The 24621-nt window shown below is 38.2% G+C and overlaps 1 protein-coding gene across 1 annotated transcript; it reads right to left on the bottom strand.

The window, feature by feature from the left end:
* Positions 1 to 17540: 17540 nt before the first annotated feature.
* On the bottom strand, positions 17541 to 22604 carry LOC311073155 (cadherin-like protein 26; the record flags this gene model as incomplete). The annotated part of the gene is made up of 12 exons (XM_084098637.1): positions 17541 to 17800; positions 18154 to 18375; positions 18618 to 18842; positions 19633 to 19775; positions 19885 to 20204; positions 20474 to 20656; positions 20786 to 20917; positions 21057 to 21250; positions 21791 to 21935; positions 22030 to 22185; positions 22329 to 22413; positions 22591 to 22604. 12 exons carry the CDS (start codon positions 22602 to 22604, stop codon positions 17541 to 17543), a joined length of 2079 nt encoding a protein of 692 aa, XP_083954763.1.
* Between the last annotated feature and the right edge of the window lie 2017 nt (positions 22605 to 24621).

The raw sequence follows: 24621 nt of genomic DNA, 5'->3' as shown, positions 1-24621 counted from the left end.
TTCGAATATAATATTCAAATTATTAGAAAAAAAATTATATCCTGAGAAAAGTGGATTTTGATGTGTATAACGCCATAGACCTCCATTCATTCTGCACTCGTCCTGTGAGCGCCCTCATGTGGAATCAGAGTGGAACTGCAACCAGTTCAAAAGCCGGAAGTGTACTTCTCGCCTTATTAGACATTCTCTGACGACACACAGGGCAGGAAAGTGACGCAGGGACCTCGATGGGCTACTGGGCTGATGGTGGATGACAGGTGAATGAGGAATCCATTAATCCAGAAGAACGATGATGATGACGACAGGAAACGAAGACACTAATCCAACAGGAACGATGATCACGAAAGAACACCAAACAGGACAGGAACCAACCCCGGTAAACACCACAACGATCAAAGACACCAGTCACTGAGAATATATGGGTAAGTGGAGTGGAATCAGCTGGCGCTGATGATGACACACCCACACTAATCACACACACTATACACAATCATACGAGACAAGGGGCCTGTACCATGAAGGTAGCTTAACAAACTCGGGGTTACAGGATTAGTTTTGAGTTGACAAAACCAAACCGATGCAATCAGGCTTTATTGGTACCATGATGCAGCTCATCAACTTTCTCTGTCAACTCAGGCTTTGATCCTTAAGCTATGATTACTCCACGCGCGCGTGCACATAAAAGAGTGACGTCGACACTGAACAACCAATCGCGTGTAAAGCTAGAGCAATATATTTTTCCGCGGAGGAGCAAGAGATAATCATTCATAATTACGATTAATTTAAATATGTATTTCAAGCTCGAAACAATACGGTCTCTGCTGCCAAAGCAAGAGAAGACTGTTGGAGAAAGATTGCTGATTGTTAATGTGTAAGTTAAACAAATACATTCTATATTTATGTAAAATGATGTATGTATATATGTATGTGTAGCCTATATGTGTAATATAGCCAATAGCCTATTTTTGTAATATATAAAAAATGTGCATGTATGTAGGCTACTAAGAAAGATTAACATTCATTGATTTTTAGATTTTTAGATGCAACCCCAACTCCAAATGTTCTTGGCAGCAGATAAAGACAAAATATAAAAATATAATTCAAAGTGGTTATTTCAAGGAGTTAATTCAAAGAGTATTTACCACAACCTTTTATTACTTTTGTGAACATTTTATCACACTTGTTTGCAGCAAACAGAAATAAAGAATTAAATTCAGAAAACCAGAATACACTGGCGGAGGAGTTGGCTCTGAGTAGGCAATAAGGGACGGCCGATTATGGATGGGATTACAGGTGCTGTACAATCTGACCCTGGTGCTGGCTCCTCTAAGCAAGTAACACTGGGTACGTGTGCAATACATTACTACTTTTTTTTTAAGTTTTAAATATGGCTGACTGTATGTTCTGCAGGGAAATACAGTGTCCCTGTTGAAGCTAGCACACATTCACACACACAGACACAGACACACACACACACACAGTCTCCCACACAGAGGTCAGTATGCAGCAGACAGAACACCAAACATAACCTGCTTTACAACAGTTATGCTTTACAGTGGCCTACTTTTATTTATTAGGGTGAAGCAAATGATGAAGACACTCTGTCTGTGTGTTCTCAGACAGTTGCTGATGTGAATGCACTGGGCTTTTTATTATGGCAAACATTTGAATGTGTGGCATAAAAAAGGGACTGGCCCTTACACATCTCTTTTGTAGGATTTTTCACAACCTGACCCAGAAACTGAGGCCTCTACCTCAATGGGCTTCAGAAGAAATGTGTAAGGATTTAAAACCCTTGACATAAATTACAGTCAGTCCTGTGTTTGTAGGAAGTCAAGGAACTTTTTGTGATTTTGATGAGCCTCCAGAAAACTTGTAATGATCATGTTTGTGGTGGAATTATGTTTCAGGTGGAAACAGACTCCGTCAGGGCCCTGTACAAAAGGAGTCTCGAACTAGACTGCACACTAAAAGAGTCTCAAGCTAGACTGCACACTAAAGGAGACTTGAACTAGACTGCACACTAAAGGAGCTGACTGTGAGCTGAGGAGGCTCCAAACAAAATCAAACAGCTGGATAAAACTGATATATATATATATATATATATATATATATATATATATATCTTATTTAACCAAGTAACACTTTAGTATGAATATTTATTAATGCAACTTTATCTTGCTCTCTTTCTCTCTCCCATCCCACAAAACCAATAAAACAGTTTGAGACATATCTGCAGTTTCAATGTGCTTTTATTAAGTGTAATATTGTATGGTGATTGCATCTACATCTGCACCAGCTGGGTGGTCAAGTGTGATCGGGTCAGTTTCATCGGGGAGAAGCTGGTTTTGTGTTGTTTCTCGCTCTTTCTACTGGTGGCTATATTGTGCAGAATGGCACATACAGCCACTATCTGTGATGCCCGCTCTGGTGACTCTGAAGCGCCGAACACAGTTGAAATGTGCCTTTAGGATGCCAAAGGTCATCGCTATCTTCACTCTGGTTTTACTGAGGGCCACACTGAAGCGGTGCTGTGGCCCTATCTGAGGGTCATGATAGGGGGTCATTGTGTAGGTTTTTCTATCTCAGTTCAAATTAACAGTGTTTTGTACTGTACCAAATTTAACTTGCTTTCCTCAAAGCGCTGACACAACACAGACTCAAGGAAAATTGGTAAGACAAGCACTGGAGCCAGGCCATTTGGCATCCAAACTTGATCATATGTTCATGACCACAAGACAAGTCATCTGCAGATGAAATGTTTAGTAGATCATTGTTATATCTGTTAAAGTTACTATTTAAAGATTCATCTCACAGAAAATAATCATCTCACATATTCACATCATCTCTACCTGAACATTAAGGCTGTGATAGGACTTCCTATTAACATAATCTGCCTCATGTTCCCTAGAGCAGTGGAGATTGGAGCAATACTGCATACATGTTGCAATGACTTGGGAATCCTATCATAAGATTATCAGAAGAATAATAAAAAAGATTCAAAATAATTCTTAACATGTATTATATTGTATAGTACATTTGTGAAATTTGCTTTTTGAGAAAAAAAAAAGTGTTCATGTGATGTCACCCTATCAATATATATTACCGGCAATTTTATAAAAGCCCTCTTTTATGGACATGGTCGATAAATGTCCGGGGAACACTATTAATGAAGCTTTTCATGTACTCCTGCAGAGCGAGGACCATCTTGCGAATGGTTCGACAAACATATGTTTTCCCCTAGCTTCTGTGCGTCACCCACCGTGCAAGAATGTACCACTTGCACACACACACAAAAAAAAAAACGCAACGCAATACAATTTGCGGTACAGTAAGTGCATGAATTCGACGTGTTAAATTCTTTATGTGAGGCTCAAGAAGTTCGCAAAGATAAGACATTCCTTCCGCGGAAAATCTGTATCTTTCATACAAGTAACTATCAGTTAAGGCAAGGGGATTTTGTCTGGCTAAAAACTATTTCTCTACGAAGTGCTCGTCAAACAATTTGCGCTGAGATGTCCACCAGATTTGGAAGAAAAGGTGAAGTCATTGCAACAGACACTTGGAATAAGTTACGTCACCTATAATGTTTCTTTACTCTCAGCTGATTGGTCAAACTTCGGTCTGAGATCTTGAATCCAGAACATAACCTGCCCCGGAGCAGGTTAGCCGTGCAGCGTAAGATACCATGGCAACGAACACCGATTAAAGCCGAGCTACTTTCATAGTACCTAAAACCCAGGGTTGGCGGAAACTAAGCTGAAACATAGCTGGCTAGCCACCTAATCCGGCTTCATGGTACAGGCCCCAGGAAGAGGCAGCGAATTCATGAACCGTGACATAAACATACCCAATCACAACAAAACAACATTAAAGCTATACCATGACTTTATATCACTTTTTCCTTTTAACATGCTAAAGGGCTCATTCTGTCCATTTTTGCTAATTTTGGCCTTCATGAACAAATGGAAGAGACACAATGTAACTCTAAACTCAATTGTTTATTTCAGATGCTGTCACTCACGCATCATAACCTCAACATCTGCAGAGAGAAACTGTCACTCAGAATACACACATAATGAAGGATGTAAAGACATCATGGGGACTGTGAAGATATTTCACTGGAACTTGGTCTTCAATACATCTAAATCGTGTTCAATGTCAATTGTTATTTATTAATGTATTCAGGTAACCTCTGTTGTTAAAGCACTGTCATTTTTACAATCTGCCATGTCAATACAAAATAAAAGTACTTAATTGACACAACATGCTGTTTTTTTATTTTATTTTTTTAATGTAAATCCCAAATAGAGGCAAAAAGATATAAGACCAGGCAGATAGAGGGCTAAAAAAAAACAATATTAATAAATAATTTATAAAAAATAATATTAAAGGTTATTTATAACACCATAAAGGTCCTATATAGCACTTTCAAAGCATGGTTCTTTATGGAACCTTCTAAAAAGGGTTCTATTTAGCACCAAAAAGGGTTCTGCTATTGTTACAAGCCGAAGAACCCTCATTTGGTACTGTTTAGAACCACTTTTCTTGAGAGTGTCGTTTACTTCCTTGTACTGGAAATATAGAACTATATTTATTTATTTATAGAAGTATAGCCCAACTTACTGTTGACCCACATTCCAGTTCACTGAGGGTCCTTTCACACAGAACATGATTTTGCATTCCTCTGCGCTTGTGTTTCCATGGATTTTCAATGGAAACAAGAGACTTGTCTGACTGTTGCGAGTTCCTCTTTTTGCATAATGTTAATCAGATTTCAAATGTAACCAAGACAAATTTCTGTTCCCCACATGGTGAACACAAGACATGAACAAGTCACCTGTTAAACACTAGAGGTCAGTGTTGCCTGATTTTAACAGTCATGACCATCTGTAAAGATGTACACCAGTTTGTATTGTAATACAATTGTTAGCATGCAATAATTAGCATGCATGTTTTACATTTTAATTTAATTCGAATTTCATGAAAAAGTACATGTTGATGGCAATCATGAAAATTTCATACAACCATTCAACAGCCAACAATACAAGACCTGACAGGGAAGAAGTGAGCTGTAAGACACACACATTTACTTAGCTATCTAAATGGAGACATTCCATGAACGACTAATGTTTTCATATACAGCTATAAATACGTTAATTTAACCATAACTCTAATCATAACAGAAGACTTTATGCATTTTTACAATAAAAACCTTTCATTTTATCTTAATAAAATCTTACAAAACCTCTCCCATATCACGTAGTTGGTGTGTGAAGAGTGCACAATGCAGGAAATTAGAAATAAAGGAGTCTTTAATATAATCCACCAACATAAACTCAGAAATATGCAGAAGAAACAACGTTAAACTACCACGTAACATTGACGTGACATATTTACATATTTTCTATCCCCTAACCCTAACACAACCCCTAAACATAACCCTCATGGAAAACTTTAGGGATTTTTTGAATTTCCATAAAGCACTCTTTAGTATGTTTTTTTTTTTTTTTTAAATAAAAAAAATAAAAAAAAAGGTCTTCTGGGACAGAAAGGCAGCTTTTCCACCTTTTGACCACAAGATGTCGTTAGTGTGCAATGTGTTGAAAAGCTTCGAGTAATGAACCATTTTATGATGCAGTCGAGGGGGAAAGCTCCAGTGTTTCACAAAGCTTCATTTCACCATCACTAGTCAAAAGTTCCAATGCAAATGTTTACTAATAATATTCAAACAGGTACAGACAGGCAGAAGGTTCACACACACCTGTAAGGACACTAGCTCAAATAAAGGGAATATTAATAATTAATCAGGAATATGATTAATGTATCGCATACAGGTTAAATAACCCATAAAGGGGATACTTTTGCCAATGTACACTCTTAGAAGGAATGTGTAGAAAAATTACACAAATTATGTGTAACACTCTAATTTACACATTTTGTGTCAATATTAACTAAAACTGTGTATAAAAAAATAATCTATTTTACACATATCCATGTGTAGTTTAAAGTTTACACAACTTGGGTATTTACTCAAAGCATTTAACACAATATGAGTAGACTGATGTGCTTACACACTTTAATGTGTTATTTTTTATAACGCGACCGTTATTTAAATTAGCTAGTCGAACTGAACCAACCAATAAGGTGACTTTTGAGTGAACATAATCCAGTTCCAGTCAGTTCAGTAACGTTAGTAGATAAAAGTCTGTTAACGACAGCAACTATTTTGTTTTTACTATATTGTTGAAAATAAAACATGTATACCTTATCACTTCGTTATCGACTACCCCTCGCGTCAAAACTGTTCGTGAAAACCACCTCTTTACCAGGGAGGAGATGATTCGCGCCGAATCACGCCGGTGATGCTCAAGGTTCTTGAGGTAAGCTCGCTGTACTTGAATTATATATTTTTTTACTCATGTTCATTTACAAAAACAATATTTCCTGCTACTGTTATTTTAATACTGGTTTAAAAGCTAGGTTACGACGAGATTTTGCGGGCAAAAAACTCGACTATTGTCAATAGTGTAACGTTAAAGTTAGCTGAAGCACGGCTAAACCAAGCAGCTTTATGTTGATCAATGCTGCGAATTTGCGTGGAAACCCCGATTCAAAATCGGCATAATTTTTTTCCACTTTCACATGAAATTCCAGATAATGAAGAGACCTTTATTAATAAATGGATTTTACACGCAAAATTTCGCCAAGCAATGGTAAACGTGACCGCACCTAGATTGTAACTTAGTGCTACTCGACTTACAATACACAAAATGTTATCTGTAAGGGTGTTTTAAAAATCATCTACTCTTTATTAATTTGATTAACGTTACGTATAAAATGTAGTCGTAGTAGTGGATTTGAAAGTTTGCTGAAATGATTAGCAATATGTCATAAGTGCTCTTTAGCCAGTGATGTGCAGGCTAGGTAACTGTTAGCATACAATAACTTACATGTGCTAACTTTATATCAAATAAGTGACCTTTGCATTATGTCTAATATTTATTACACAGCAAATGAACCAATCAGAAGATGGACCATTTTCCACAGACCACCGTGTTCAGTCTCACCAGATTTAATTTATTCAGGTAAGCATTGCAGTAAAACTCACTAAATCATTAATTCATATCAAATCAAGCATTCTAAACAACTTAAGTTTTTATTTTTGCATTCTTTTGATCTATTTTTAGGCCAAGGAGTCCGACCTGACCAGGAAGGTGCCTAATAAGCATAGCCTATCAGCGCACAGGTAGGTTAACTACTGAGGGAAAGAAAAAGATCATCACAGACAAAGTAACCTTTGAGAGACAACAAGAAATCAAATCACCCTAAGCAGGGGCGAACACTCTTAACGCATTAAAAACTCGATAAAGCTGATATTTGCATATGGTTCTTTTGTGTTGCTGAGGAAAGAAGGCGCGTACGTCGGTCTTTCGGAGCCGGGCGTGCTCTCTCGTTTCTTCTGGGGCGAGCAGAGTCGCGGGGAATTTAAAGGTACATTGAAAGTGAAGTTACCAAAGAAATAATTCAGGCTAAGTTCATTTCACTCGTAGGTAGAAATGAACAAAGGGGAATATGAAAAACAAAGACAAAGGACTAAAACTAAAGCAAAAAAGAAAACCGAAGTGAAGAAAACTGAAGAGGATAGCTGAGGATGAATAACTGAAGAATAACCGAAGAATAACTGAAGAATAACTGAAGTGAAGAACTGAAGCTAAATGTTGCGTCCTTTTAAGGAAATCCTCATTCACGCCTCCTTTTGCGTGAATGGCAAATCACCTTCAGAGATTTTCGAGCGGGAAGATGTTTCTTTGTCCTGTCGGGACGGTTCATCTGCATAGTCGATTCTACTCCAGAAGGATGGTACACACAGAATAATACATTTTACTGTAATCTCCTGTATATGGTTAGTTCAGTCAGACTGAGATGGTTAACGAGATACCAAGAACGGCAGGTAAAGGAGGTGGAGATACAAAGTTACATTTGTATGCATGAATATGAGCGCTTAAGAGTTCACTCCAACTAGAAAATCATAAACTAAGCGATTATGAACTGGGAAACACACAGGAGTATATACCAATAACCATCTCTTTGAACTGCAAGCGAGGAGCTTGGCGATGGTTCTGCCCAACTTCATTCGGCAGCAAAAGTGTCAGAAGGGCAATTTGATTCAGACTGTTCGGCGCTAAGCTGTAATTTACAATTATGACTTTAAGGGTTAAAAGCTTCCCTAAGATTCATAATGACAAGTCATCAGGATTTTGTCCATCCGCTACACACCTAAATACAACAGAGAACAGACAAAGACTGACTGAACTGAAGGAACTTAAATACTAACACAGATGAACACTGATTAACAGAACACAGGTGATGTAGATGATGATGATGATGATGATGATGATGAACTAAACCCAGGTGATACAGATGAACTGATAATGGTGATGATACGTGACATGAAGACAGGCAGACAAGTCCATTGGAAACAAACTAAACAGAACACAACTGTGACACTTAGTGGTTAAAACACCAGAAGAAAACAAGACATGGCGCTGAGAGTCACAACAAAAAATGTATCTACACTGACCCAAGACCCAAAACCTGAGCTTACATTAACATCAACACTATTAAACAATAGAAAAATCTTCGAAGACCCTCGTTCCATTTGTCGTAAATGTTTCACCCAGCATCGCTGATCATCCAATATTCAGTATCAATATTTTTGATTTCAGGTTTTCATTCAGTATCTCGTTTTCAAAAAATCTGCTACACTTCTTGAGATAACTGTTACCTTTGCATTAGGTCAGGTCTGGAAATTATTGCTAGTTGACAGAACCTGTTGTCCAGATTGATAAGCATCTCTGGATGAAAGTCATTCTCTGGAATAGAGAGTGCATCCAGTTCAGCATTGTCCATAGTTTGTCCTTCATCCGCGTAGCAGTGCGGCTCATAAACTACAAACTCCTCATCACGGGTTTGGAGAGCAAGTAGTTTCTATAGAGAAGAAGGGGGAAGGAAAGCGCAATGAAAATGGTTGACCATCCTGTCAAACTTTTGGACATGTTACTTATGATCTAAAGGTGGTCCGTGTATCGTTCGTTCATTTGTTTTTGCTTTCACATATGAAAACGAAAAAACGAGAAAACAGCTCCTTTTCCGTTTTTTCGTTTTTTTAGAAAAACGAAAAAACGAAATTATGACTTGATTTTTGGTTTTCCCGTTCTTGCACGGAAATCAGAAAAAACACTTGATATTCTGATTTTCCCCTGTAGGTGGTGCTAAATCTGATTGGCAGGAAATGCATTCATTATTTTTCAAATTAAGAGTTTACCCATACTGTATTTGTTAGCCTCTAAAATGAATAGTCTATATGCATGCTATTTGTTACCCAATTATTTGGCTTAACTGACTGAAAAAGTCTATTGAAATAGCCTAAATGTAAACATGTTCACGCATTGACATGTGGTCAGGGTGGTTATCAGACAAAAGGCAGAATGGAGAGAAGGCCCTTCTTAGTGCATTCCTTCGCAATATAGGTTTTTTTTTGCCTTCCCTTGCCAATAGATTTTGCTATCCCTTTATATCTTCCCGATATACTCTTGCTCAGGCCATCCTTAAAAATATGTTGGTTTGCCTTAACAGCCAAAAAAAAAAAAGGCGTCGGTATATTTTTTTTTCAAGATTCAATGTAAAAAGAAAAAGTACAAATTTGGTCATGGTGATTACGTAGGTATGAATTTAAACAAATTTGCATATCGGGACTTCACTGACAGTTTTCCAGAACTTCGTGCCAAGTTAAATAGGTGTCGAGAGAAAAAAAAGAGAGATTTTGATAAAAAAAAAAAAAAAAAAAAAAAAAAAAATATAAGAATAATAATAATAATAATAATATATATATATATATATATATATATATATATATATATATATATATATATATATATTAAATTTTTAATTTGCGCAAAATTCATAGAATTACTAAAACATATTTTACCACCTAAAAGTTTAAGTTTTTTTGTGTCACGTCCGGACCGTAACGCATCATTAGCCTACTTTTGCCGGTGCTACTGGGTGCTTTGCGGCAAGTTTTATGCATGCGCTTGAGCGAGGAATAAGCGTATATGCACCCAGGATTGAATATAAACGTGCGATTAGTCCTAATTGCTTAAATAAATGACTACTAGTCTAGAAAAATCTTTAGTCTATGGCAACTCTAAACAATAGCCCACATAGCCTAATTTTATCCAGCTCTTTACATTAAATTAGTTCAGTTAGCATAATTAGTTAATGATAGGGATGTCCCGATCCGATCACGTGATCGGAAATCGGGCCCGATCGCGTGTTTTCAGACTCGATCGGAATCGGACGTTACCTCCCGATCAGGACTCGGATATATATGTATTTATATTCTCATTATTTTTTAACACCTCTATTATGCGGTGACACAGAGTTACGGCGGTTTAACACTGCACGCGTTATTAGAGTGTAAGCAGCGCAGGAGCAGTGCGTATGGTGAGCAGGAGCAGGACACGCGCGTTTTGCTTTCATACTGGCAGCGTTTGTCACGCGCGGCTGAACCGCGGGTTGTGTACAGACAGTGTCTATAATGGATAAGTTGGCATTGCTTTTTTTCGTTTTCAAATACATTTAAGAGAAAAGACTTGTCAAGAAGCATATTTTATTAATAATTTAATTTATATAACTTTTGGTTCATCTTTGTTTTTATTGTTATGGCAACAAGTTTGTTTTTGGACATTTGTTTTCTTTTTAAATTGCTGTTGGTCATTTGATTGACTGTTTAAAACACAATAGATATCATCAATGAACTTTTTGGATAAAACTGCGGTGTATTTTGGCCATGATCAATGTATTGTCACTTTAATTCAGCAAAAGCGGCGCAGCAAAAATAGACTCGGCGCCGAAACGATCACGGCACTTCTGCTCTGCTACGCACTGCCGCGCCACCTCTGCGCGCGGTGTGAATGCTCTAAAGCCTGGTTTAATCTGTTAACATGGGCGGCGAAAAAAATACGCGCTGCACGCTCTGCTAACAGTGCAGTGTGAAACCGGCGTAAGAGTTAGGAGCGCAGTTCCTAAAAGCACATTACTGGCTTTGCAAACACTGTGGCACTTTTATTTTTTATTTGTTTACATGCCTACCGGATATTTTAAGTTGAGGTGCTATTTGTTTATATATTAGACTTTTTAAAATATTTACTGTTGCACTAAAGTCCAAAAGTGAAGAATTTATTTATTACTTGATTGTTCAAGCTACCTCACAGAAGTGCTCTGTTTGTTAACAGAGTTGTTGAATGTTAAAATAAGGTGAATTAAATAAAAAATAAGGAACATCCTGGATCTGTTTTTTTCGCTCTTCTTTATTCTTTTTTTTTTTTTTTGCATTATAGAAGTATCGGATCGGGACTCGGTATCGGCAGATACTTAAAATCAAATGACTCGGACTCGGACTCGAGGGCAAAAAAACCTGATCGGGACATCCCTAGTTAATGAAATAATAAAATAAAGTTTAAATTCAGAAACTAACCATATTTCTATATAGCATTGCTTATTCCACCACACAAAGGACTGTTATAAGCTAACAATCCGTTATACATGTGAAGATTGTAGTATATTGAAGATTTTTGTATTGTATTGTATCTTCTGTTATAAAGACAAGATTGACATTTCGTTAATTAAACAAAATAAGAACACAATGTTGTAAAAAATAATAAACTTATAAATCTTATATATAGCCTAATATATTATATAAAAAAAACTTATAGGCCTATAAAATATAAAAATATAATATATATATATATATTTTAAAGGCATATTTTGTACATGACGACACATGTCCTTATAAGGCCAAGAAAACATATAGAATAACATCTCGTTATTACGAGAAAATATGTCGTTTTAACGACATAACATATCTCGTTATTACGAGAAAATATGTCGTTTTAACGACAAAAGATCTCGTTATTACGAAAAAAATTTAGGGGAAAAAATAATATGTAACGTTTGGCCTATGTGGCAGCAATGCGTCACCGTATGGGTAAACTCTTAATTTGAAAAATAATGAATGCATTTCCTGCATTCACAGGGGGAAATCGGAATATCAAGTGTTTTTTCTGATTTCCGTGCAAGAACGGGAAAACCAAAAATCAAGTCATAATTTCGTTTTTTCGTTTTTCTGAAAAAACGGAAAAAGGAGCTGTTTTCTCGTTTTTTCGTTTTCGTATGTAAAAGCAAAAACAAATGAACGAACGATACCCGGACCAAAGGTTCTAAATGCTTCTAAATGATTAATGATAAAGAATGAGTAGATCATGTCCAATCCTCTGATTAGTAGTCTATGTTGAAAGAAGCATAAAATCACCTTGTTGATGATAACAGCAAGGCTGTTGCTCAGGTAAGTCGCATTGCCGTAAAAAGCACTTGATCTGATACTCGAACGCTGCTTAAAAAAACACATATTATGATGTAATTGAGGCTGAGCTGAGCCGATGTTTGCATATATTATTAATTATTACTGTCACTTCATTCTTACTCTGAAATTTTCTCTGTATGATCTTGTGGAACTCTAGAAAACACACATAGCAGAAACAGTCCATCACAAAACCAATGAAATGACCAAAACATTAGAAACTTGCTGTGGTTGTAATACTCACCCTATCTACTGAGCGTATGAACATCTGGTCGGGGAAGTCTAGCTTTGGAGCCTCCTGTGTTTTATGTATCGCCTGGATATTTTGAAACAAAAAGATAATTTAAAAAAAAAGCATCTCCTGTATAGGATAGCAAACAGGATGCAGAATTTCACTTGAAAGGAGTAGAAATAAAATTGAACTGCTTTTAACTATATTTTTTTAAATAAAACATTTAATTTTTCTCATGAACAATTAATCATATACATAACATACAGAAACATTTCCAGAAATGTTAGATGATATTATTTATGTGTGAAATAATTTTGAAACATAAAGATTATTTCCCAGAATGCTCTAATTAACCCCAAAGACCAACATGAATAGTTTTATTGAAATTACTCACAGTTCGTGATGTGAGCTTGTGGCTTGAATTTACATTTGTAGACAACTTAAAGCTGGTATTTACGTTAGAAGAAGCTGTTTTCTGAATGCCTATACTGGAAGGAACCTTTCTGAAGACAACCTGATGATTTTAATTAAAACAATCATTCAAGGCAACAATGAATGTTTTATATAAATATGAGTTACACTTATCAATACTTTACACTTTACAATAAGGTTCGGTTAATTATTATTTGTTAATGAATAGGTAGCATGTAGTATGAACAATAGTTTTTACAGCATTTACAAATCTATAAAGTTAATGTGGTAAAATGTTATTTTACAGTGCTTCTTACACATATCACGTTACTGTAATTATATTCTTCAAATAACAAGAACTATGCATCATTTCAATCTTGTCAAAAAATGTCACATCAAGTACTTTTCAAAAGTTTTGGGTTCATTTGAAAGAAATTACTACTTTTATTCAGCAAGGACATATTAAATTGACCAAAAGTGACAAAGACCTTTACAATGTTACAAAATCTTTCTATTTCAAATAAATGTTTTCATTAATAAATAAAATGTAAATATGTCTCACAATGCACTGATGTTTCTTGAGCATCAAATCAGCATATTAGAATGATTTCTGAAGGATCATGTGACACTGAAGACTGGAGTAATGATGCTGAAATATATAACAATAGCAAAGACAAATTACCATTAAATGAGCAAATGCTGTAAAAGAACGGTTCATTATTTCATGTTATTACATAATGTTGACACATAGAACCTTGTTGTAAAGTGTTGCCAAAAAATGAATAAAATGCACCAATTCAAATATTACTGAAGGGCCGCTACTGTGGGTTGTGTGATTAAATTACCATGCAGTCTGTTCCTGGATTTTCCGTATTTGTTTTGATGAGATGACCAATGCCATCGTCCATTTCAATCATTTTTTTTTCTGCCTTGCAGGAGATCAGAAGGACCATCAAGCACATTGCTGAAAAAAGAGAGAATTTCTGTCTACCTTTGTGCAACCGTGGTTCGATTAACAGTGGAAGACTGCCAGAAATGGTTAGTCATAGTGGAAAGGTTGAGTGTTTATGTACCATACAGAGAATCTTGCATTGATTCAGTCAGTACTGGAGCTCCAAGGTCCAGACACACAACTTCAGTGTCTCCGGAAATGGATATTAGCTTGTGTTGTCTCTCCTGCACACGTCTCAGGACCACCCAGATCGGTGGAAGAGGAGGATAAGCATATAGCAGGAGATCTAGGGCTTGTACATGTGAGCTAGGGCTTGTACTTGAACAAGTACTTGATTCTGCTCAACCAAAGGGAACAATGTGTTAATGTCCTGCTGGCAAAGAGGTCCACTGACACCATCCCATATCTCTCCCAAATTGATCAAACCACTGGTCTGTGGAGACACCCATCCACTGAGCTCAGGCTGCGGCGAGAAAGGGAATCCGCCACACTCTTGCTCTGACCAGGAATGTGCATTGCTCTAATTGACAGGAGGTGTCTGTCTGCAAGAAGCAACAATACTGACGATTGATGAGAAACACTAATGTGGTATTGTCTGTTTTCACTAGTATCTGCCTCCTGCAAGTCCCTGTCTGAAAAGATGAAGGGTAAGAAATACCACCAATAACTCAAACAGATTGATATGACATACCCTCAGCCATGAACTAAACCTCCCCTGTATGCCACAATTCTGCCACAGTTCTCCCCATCCTGTCAGAAAAGCATCTGTGGTTTCCACTTTTCTGCATGTGAGAGGCAGCCTCATCTACACACCATGCCAGATAAACTACAACTGTGAACGGCTGACAATCACCTGGATATTAACCAGCATTGAAATGGCTGCAGGTGTAACCACAGTAGATGAATGACTGCTCAGGCAGCAGTTCAGTCACAGGAATTCGATGTAGGGTTTCTGGAAACTTGGAACCTTGCTACCACCTTTTGTTCACTGTGTGAGTTGCCCTCATTGATATTGAATCCAGGTGCATACCCAGAAAACACATTGACTGATGAAGAACAAACAGCTTTTCTGCAGATTCATCTTCAGCCCTGAGGCTGCAACATGCTTCAGTAGGTGCAGTGTGTTGTTGTTTGGCTGCTTGTCGATGTGTAGAATCAACAGGCCGTCCCACTGCATTTCTAACTTCTAATGCCACCTGAATACATTGTGTGATCACACATGGGGAGAGAGAAAGTCCAAAGGCAAGGACACAGTATTGGTATGTTCTGCCCTGGAATGTCTGAATGTAATCTGGATGTGCAAATATGCATCATTTAGGTTTACAAAGGTGAACCACATGCCAGGTTCAACAGCACGCAATACATCTACCACATTTACATTTTTACTCACATGATATAACATGCAGAAAGGTAGATGTATGAGGTGACTGTTCAAGCATCTGAGGCTGAGGATTCGTCTGAAATTCCCACCCTGTTACTGAACAAGAAAGTATTTTGAATGGAAGCCCCTGGGGTGGATCTGAAGCAAGAGCCTGGCAAAGGTCCCAAACTACTGTGGGCCAATACAGGTACATAACAGCGGTCTGTTACTGACTTGATGACAATAACCGTTTTCTAGTGTATCGAGGAGCCGCACATTGTTTGTAATGTCCCTCCAATGTTGTATATGAGAGACTGAAAAATGGACTGTCACATACCCTGCGGCATCAACGGTGGTGAGGGGCAGTTCTCTTATATACAGGAACACAGAATTACCACTTGACAGGGAGGTCCAAATGTTATCACCGCAACCAAACACAGTACTCTGGTAAACCAGTGAGCGTTCTTAAGATTAGGCCTAGAAATCACATACAAACACCACGCGACCCAGTAAGATGGTAATGGGTACCCTGGTTGACTTATAAGTTCTATTAATATTCACCTTAATACTGTTGGATATTCCCCTGATGAGAGACCCTGAATAACCAATGAGTCCTTCAAGTCAGATAAATCCATGCAGATGGAACTCCGCGGGGATTGCCAAACAATCTGTGCACAATCGAGCAAGATAATTTTGAGAGAATGACAAAGCAGACCATGATAAACGGTAGCATATATGGATTCCGGTATTGTCACAATTATGTTCTGTCTTGTCTGCACCTGTTCTTGTTAGTCCCTGATTAGTTAACCTTCATCCACCTGTGTCTAGTTAGTTCCCTCGTTTACCCTTGTTTATTCTCCCTGTTTAGTTCAGTCCCTTGTCGGTTATTGTTCGTGTCTATATTATACATGCTGTTGCGTCCTATTCACCTGCTTGTGTCTTTTAAAGCTTTGTCATATTTTGGAATCAAGATTCGTCTGTCTGCTTCATCAGCCAAAGCTTAAAGCAGAACTCGGCAACTCTAGCGAACTCTAGTCACTTCTTCGCTGATTTTCCCTTTTGTTGTCGCATGTTTTCCCCACGAGCTCCCCCTACAGCTGTGGGGGGGGGCGTATATTTCACAACACGGTCGTAAAAAACTCACTTGCGGCGGCCTCCTCCCCCTCTCTACCGCTGCTCATGTGCGTTTGTTATGATCGGAGCAAGCCAACTGTATCGTGTGGAGCTATGTCTACCGAGGTGGGTAATCTGGTAATACATCATACATGCGTGTGTGTTTATGTCGAATTGCCGTAAAGCAATTCGTGTTTCGCGCTCGTTCTCGCTTCTCACGAGACTTCAAATTTCTATCTTGCCTGGACGGTAGTCCTCAAGTTGCAAGGTTGGTTTTCCGCCTGGGAACGCTGGGGGGAGCGGGGAAAGTCACCAATATCACCAGAACAGGTTGTTTAACCATCCAAATGATTTCTAGACAGATTTATTAAGTTAAAAAAGTTACCAAGTTCTCCTTTAACAGAATAACCGACCCAACAAAGAAATTAACTTGATGGAATCACCCACGCTGCAGCTTCTCCTCTGTCCTCAGAGCAGGCCCTATCTTGGTTACCTGGCCTTGATGCTCCGGAACAGCAGTCTCTCTTCACCGGATCCTGTTCCCACCCAAGTCCCCACCCTCACTTCATCTTCTTCGCCGGTCCTGCCCAGAAGTCTTCCGCCCGTATCCCTGCCTGTTGTCCTTCTCCCGTCTCCATCATTGGTCACGACCAGCCCCCTGGATCCGTCGGCACCACTGGTGTCGTGTAGCTCCTCGGCTCTGCCACTGAAGCTCACTCCGTGCAGCTCATCCTCCACGCCTCAGGCTCCCGTGCCACCAGCTCGGCTAGAGGCCGAGTCCCCAACTACACCTCGGGCCTCCAGGCCCAAACCACCACCTCGTCCAGTCAGCCTATCGTCCTCACCTCGACCCACCACTCCTTCATCACCTCCGCGGTCCGTCTGCCCGGAAGCTCTGCTGGGCTTGCTCGACTCTCCAGGTCGGCCTTCAACCTGCACCTCTTTGGCACCCCTGGACTCCTCCCTTCCTCTGACCTCCCCGTCGGCCTCCCTCACCACATTGTCACCCTGGTCATCCGTCCCCATGTCACCGCCTCAGTCCCGCAGGTCAGTGGCTCAGCTCCCGTCTTCCGGTTCTACGGTGTCGCCTTGGACCGTCAGCCACTTGGTTCCACTGGTTCCTCCACCTCTCACCATGGTTCGGCTCCAGGGTTCCGTCCGCCCCCTCTGTATGGACTCCACCCTGGCTCCTCTCACTGTCTGCGCCACCTTGGTGCCCGTGGCCACCTGTGTAGTTAGTTCCCTCGTTTACCCTGTGTTTATTATTCTCCCCGTTCAGTTTAGTCCCTTGTCGGTTAGTGTTTGTGTCTATGTTATAAACGCTGTTGCCAAAGCGTGACAGGTATGTCATTGATTAGAGTCACATGTAACTGGATCAACATGAGATTCTCATAAGTGTACGCTAGTGCACAAACTTTTCCACTATGATTCACCATCTTTGGCGGTCTGGAACAATAAAATAAGTGTAATTCTCAAAAGCATATGTCATTCAAAAACCGGTTTCAATAGGTTTCCAAAGAATTTTTTGTTGTTTTACCACACCTTTAATTGTTGGATTGACTTGTACAGAAGGATGGGTTTTTAGTATTATGAAACTTTGCAAAATCCTTCATCTATTAGGACTGTTAATACCATCAAAACATTGTAAATCACTACATTACCTATGAAGATCAGAACTGTAAGAACAACGATCCAGGCTGCAGCAGGTCCCATTTGAGCCATCCGAGTCATCCTGACATGGCAGTCGGGAGCGATAGAGCAGTCACACACTGTGACCGACAGGTTTTGGATGGAGGACAATCCCTGCTGGTCTGATATTTTGATCTGGAGGAGGCGATGACCTGAATACACACTGTGTTCTTTTACAAGACTCACCGTTGTGCCTTCAAGAGAAAAAGATGTGTTAGTATTACTGCTAAAAGATACAGAAACACAACCTCAAAGAGGTGGTGGAAGAGTGCTGTCTTTCTAATAGATCTCTGGCATTATTTGCCTAGAATAACATAACATAACACTGTTCATAACTTATTTTTCTTCTGTGATGTGTTTTCCAGATTGAAACAGGACATTAAGTGAGGAATTGTGTAGGGTGGACTGGGATGAGTGAAGTAGAAGGTGACATTACCATAGGTTGGTTCAACTCTCCATTTGTCCTTAACATCTCCTAAAAGCTCATAGTGGAAAGGTGAACTGTATGGAGGAAGGTCCAGGTCTACAGCTGTGATATTGGCCACTGTGGGCTCTGTATCCAGGCACATGTTGACTGTGTTCACTTCCAGCATTGGTACGTTATCATTTTGATCATTCAGGTGAATAAATAGAGTTCCAGTGCCTGTCAGCGGTGGGACACCTGCCAATCGGAGACATGGGGTAAACAGAAATTCATTTGGAGTACAAAACATGATAATGCCATCCATGATCATTCATGAGTTTAGCTTTCTTCATTATGATAAGAGGACAGTTTTATCACCCTAACATTTCTGACACTGACTTTATGCCATTATCGTAAGTCTGGTTACACAAGACTAACTGGCTAACTATTTTTTTTCATGCATTTTCCGCTAAACAGATGTTAATGTTGGACTCTGTGTGGTTAATTACTTAATTAAATTTAATTTGTAAATAATTTTGTAAATAAAATAAAATAACTTCTTTGTCCAGGTATACTTCAGAATATGAGAATATCTATAATAGTTAGAAGTTCACTACTGTTCAAAAATTCGTGGTCAGTCAGATTTCTCTTAAGTCTGTTATGCTCACCAAGGCTACGTTTATTGGATCAGAAATACAGTAAAAGCAGTAGCATTGTGCAGTAATATTCCAATTTATCCATGTGATGCAAAGCTGTAATTGCAGCATCATTTCTCCAGTCTTCAGTGTCACATGATCCTTCAGAAATCATTCTAATATGAAACATTTCTGATTATTATCAATGTTGAAAACCGTTGTGCTGCCTAATATTTTTGTGGAAACAGTGATAACTTTCTCAGGATTCTTTGATGAAAAGTTCAAAAGAACAGCATTTATTTGAAATATAAATCTTTTGTAACAAAATGTCTTTACTGTCACTTTGGATCAATTGAATGCATCTTTGCTGAATAAAAGTATTTCTTTTATTTCTTTAAAAACCATCATCTTACCATCATCCACAGCATATAGGGTTGCTCTATAGGTGATGTTTATCCCAAACGGCGACTCTCTGTCCAGAATTTTATTTGTGGATACTCGTCCAGTCTTTGCATCAACAGTTATCCATCCATCAATATCTTCACCTTTAACAAATCTGAGAACCAAACAAACACCACATGTATTCACCTGTGTTTATATGTGATCCTGTACCTCCAATAAACTACAGTGGCATTAGTTTTACACATATTATAAGCATCTCATACTTAAATGTGTTTATATGGCTTCCATCCATGTCTTTAGCAGTGAAGGTTGTGAGACTTGTTCCTGCTGCTATGTTCTCCATTATGTGAACGTGTTTAACAGGGGGTATAAATACCGGAGGGTCGTTGACATCTTCAACAAAAATGGTCACTGGAATGGTATTATAGAGGTTTTCAACACTCATGCCAGAGTTTTGGGGTATAACGTCGACCTCCCATTTGGCATTCTCTACTTGCTTTTTGACCTTACATGAAAAGTAAGGAAGTTCGTTCTGCACACTGATGAATAGACTTTGGTATGTTTGCTCCTCGTAGTCCATTTGCTAGGTGTTTGGAATGAGCCGAAAAATAAAGAGAGTTCAGAGAAGTGTCAACATGAATGCATGCATACATATTTTCATATCTTTTTTTTATGTCAAAATAGCTCCAAAAGAGGCAACAATATAACGACAAGGTATTTCATTGCAAACTGGTTCTGGCGCAATCAAAACATTTTCTCTGTTTGTTTGAGCATTATAACCTAAACCAGCAACACTGACTCAACCTTTGGGCACGCTGACTTACACAATAAAAATGTCAATCATATGCCTACCTTAACAACTGTTAAAATCCCCTCGTTTGTTTTAGGGTCTGTTTCAATTTTGAAGTGCTCTTTTTTATCTCCATGGATAGTGTATTTGGCTTTCCAGGCTTCTGAACCACGGGTGTCTTTGTCTGTTACTTGCAGTCGCAGAACTTCAACCCCAGTTTCACGCTCCTTGACCTTCCCAGGTCCCTGAAACACAAGTCAAATATTTGGTTGGGTTTTATAGAACAATATGCTTACCATGAAAAAATAAATAAAAAAAATAAAAAAATAACAAGCATCAAAACTTGGAAACTTCCAGTCCAATATGAAACCTACTGTTTTGCCAGAGAACTCTGGAAGATTGTTGTTTTTGTCCAAAATGTTGATTATCACTGTACTTGTACTTGATAATTGTATCTTTTCCCCTTTGTCCTTTGCTTCAACCAGGATTGTATATTTCTGAGCTTTCTGGAAAATATTAACTTAGTGGAAGATTTCTTGTGTAGGAATGGAGAAATATTTATAAAGCACAAAAAGCAATGCATACCAAACAGGTAAAGGTACAAAAGTATCTTATTATTACCAATGAAAGAAATTAGTTTCATACCTCATAGTTCAAACACCCATTAAAATAAATTTTCCCGAATTGTTGCTGTTGCTGATTTACATCTTTTTGCTGCTGAATATAAAATGTAACATTATCTGGTGTTGGTGTGACAGACTTGATTGTTAAATCAAATGTTCCATTGTTTGTTGTTGAATCATCTTCATCAGATGCCAGTACTGTCACTACTGTTTCACCTAGAAAAAAAGTGCTAGATGAATGTAAAGTAATTTCTTCACCCTCAAAGAATTTATTCAATATTTAAGAATATTTCACCCAGTCCTTATTTATTCACCCTTATGTTGTTTCAAACCTGTATGCTGTTTTTACTGCTGTATTACAGAATCCAATCCTATCTGTTTAATATCCATGGCCATTGCACTTATAATAGAACTTTACACTTTATATTAAGTATCTTTAACAATAGCTGGGCGTGAGAATCTGACCAAAATAAGTTGTTTATTCATTAAAAATCTTGCTCTCATATCTTGTAATAACTTAAATAATAAGTTACAATGCCTCAAATTAATTTGAACTTTGATTGTATAAAAAAAAAATTGTTGTGTCGTGTGTAACAATTCTAATAATTTATAAATGTTTGCTTTTGTGTTATGAGAAAATATATATAGTGGTCTGCCACGACATTAAAAAAATGTCAAATGCCTTTTGGGTGAACTAATCATTTAATTTTACAATTTCATAAATAAATTAGTGAAGGGCAAACTAAACTGGGTTACCTTGAGAATGTGACTCATCCACAGTCACTTGATAGACCGACTGCTGAAATTTTGGAGCATGATCATTTATGTCCAATATTTTGATATGAACCCCGAGCCTTGTCTCCACTTTATTGGTTGATGTGTCTTTTGCTTCAAATGTCAACTGTAATTGAGTCCAGCGCATGTCAATATACAAGCCTTTTTTGCAGTGTATTTACATGAATTTCAGTGCGATTTGTTTATTAGGGAGTACTTACTTTGAGAACTTTAATTCCTTGTTTATTTTCAAAGTCCACCTTTCCATATACTGAAATATTACCTTGTTCATCAAAATTGAGAATACCTTTTGGCTCTAAATCCACACCCTGACCTTTTAGCTGGAATCTGACTAAATAAGTCTCATTCAATCCAATCTGAAACACAAACAACATGCACACTTAAGTGTTCACATAATCATCCTAATCCAGTACTTGTACACATATGTAATGTGAAAAACCCTATAAAAATTAAATGGAATTGAACGACAAAATGGGTAACTGTTTCTAACTCTGCTCACCTTGCCTAGGATATATGGAAATGGACCAGGGTTTTCTTCCTCGATATTGAAAGATTCAATGATCCATGCGCGCTTCTGTCTTCCCCTGTCAGCCCATACACACACGGTCCAGGTAAACTGAGTTAAAAAGAAGTCGTCATAAATAATGTTATGAAAGTTGTTATAAAGGTTATGTCAATAAGTGAATCTCACGAATTCTGGCCATAACATGTCCTATTTTACCTATATTTTCATTATCTTCAGTGCTGGGTAGATTACTTACAAATTGTAGTCCATCACTGAATACAAATTACATGAAATTAGTTTTTTAGTTAGTAACATAATCTATCACATTACACGTAGTATAATCTGATTACGTTTAAATTACTTTGGACCTAACTCGTTTATCACATTGATTTGAGTAAAATCCTTTATCACACTGATAAATTTTTTTTTAAAAAAATACAAAGAGAAAGAAAAAATACAATATCTGTTTTCAACAATATTAGGTGCATTAAACATTACATTATTTCAGGGTTTTTTTTGTGAAGAAACTGCAGGGGATTCGTAAACTGATGAAAAGTTAATAACAAATTAAATCTTAAAAATGTTAAATTAAAAGAAATAAAACATTTTAAAATTAAAACGATCAAAATGAAGCACTAACTAAAAAAAAAAGTATATTTTATTTTTATTTATATATATTGTTTTTCGGTCTCTCAAAAGTCCATTTAATTATACTCGCCTGACTAGTGGCCAGTCTGTGTTTATTCGGTAAAACTGGAAGACTTTCTGAACATATATATATATATATATATAGGCTTTTTTGGATAGGAAAAATGAAAAGATAAAAAGAATAATTAAGGAGAATAATGCATTTTTAATAATTTACTGCCATTTTGTGAATATTAAGTAATCATGTAATCAATAAAAAAGTAACTAGTATTTTAAAATGCCATATAATCTAATCCTCTACAAGGATTTCATTTTTGGAATCTGATCAGGTTTTTTTATTCAGTAAGGTTTATTAAGTAAGGTGTACATTTTCAAAACTCTTAGTACAAAAATCCAAACTGATAACACTTGTAACAGCAAGTCATTCTTTCATAACCTGATCCCATGCTTTCATTACAGTTAAAGACTTTGCAGCCACATAACCATAGTTTCAAACACCAGATTATTGTAATATGTAAATAGAACATTTGGTTTAATCACCAAAACACAGTATGATCTTCTTTCAGTTAAGTACTTTTAACAATCAGTTCATTCAACAGCAAACATTTCAAGATGCATGTTTCAATTCACCCTTGTTGCTGAAATAATTACAGTAATACAGGCTACAGTTGCCACATTAGAAAATACACTTACACCACATAACTAATGTAGTGTAAGTTAAAAGTTCTCAAAAGTTTGATAGTAATGGCTTTATGAAAGGCAGCTACTGTGAATGAAACATTTAGATGAAACAGTTATTTTGTGTTGTGAAAAGGATATGGATATCTCATTTTAGTAAGTCAGTGTGATTCTTAATAGATGGGTGATTTAGTCTAGCAGCTAAAAATGTGGGTGATCACCCAAAAATGGATTGGTTTGAAAAGGTTTAAAGGCCCCCTCCTTGAACTGCCACCTTAACGTGGTGGAGGGGTTTGAGTACCCGAACGACCCTAGGAGCTATGTTGTCCGGGGCTATATGCCCCTGGTAGGGTCTCCCAAGGCAAACAGGTCCTAGGCGACGGGTCAGATTAAGAGCGGTTCAAAAACCCCTTATGAGAAAAATTAAACCGAGGACCGTGACGTCGCCCGGTATGGCGCAGCAGGGGCCCCACCCTGGAGCCAGGCCCGGGGTTGGGGCTCGTATGCGAGCGCCTGGTGGCCGGGCCTCCCCCCACGGGGTCCGGCCGGGCTCAGCCCGAAGGAGCGACGTGGGGCCACCTTCCCATGGGCTCACCACCTGTAGGAGGGGCCGTAAGGGGCCGGTGCTGAGAGGATCGGGCGGCAGTCGAAGGCGGAGACCTTGACAACCCGATCCCTGGACACGGAAGCTAGCTCTAGGGACGTGGAACGTCACCTCGCTGGTGGGGAAGGAGCCTGAGATTGTGCGTGAGGTTGAGAGGTTCCGACTAGAGATAGTCGGGATCACCTCTACGCACGGCTTGGGCTCTGGAACCACACTCCTTGAGAGAGGATGGACTCTTCACCACTCTGGAGTTGCCCATGGTGAGAGGCGGCGGGCTGGTGTGGGTTTGCTTATAGCCCTCCAGCTCAGCCGCCATGTGTTGGAGTTCACCCCGGTGAACGAGAGGGTCGTTTCCCT

Source organism: Abramis brama (genome assembly GCF_963993115.1).
Source record: "Abramis brama genome assembly, chromosome: 22".
In the NCBI taxonomy this organism is placed as follows: Eukaryota; Metazoa; Chordata; class Actinopteri; order Cypriniformes; family Leuciscidae; genus Abramis; species Abramis brama.
The sequence above is the reverse complement of the archived record's forward strand: the minus strand, read 5'-3'. Positions and strand labels throughout refer to the sequence as shown.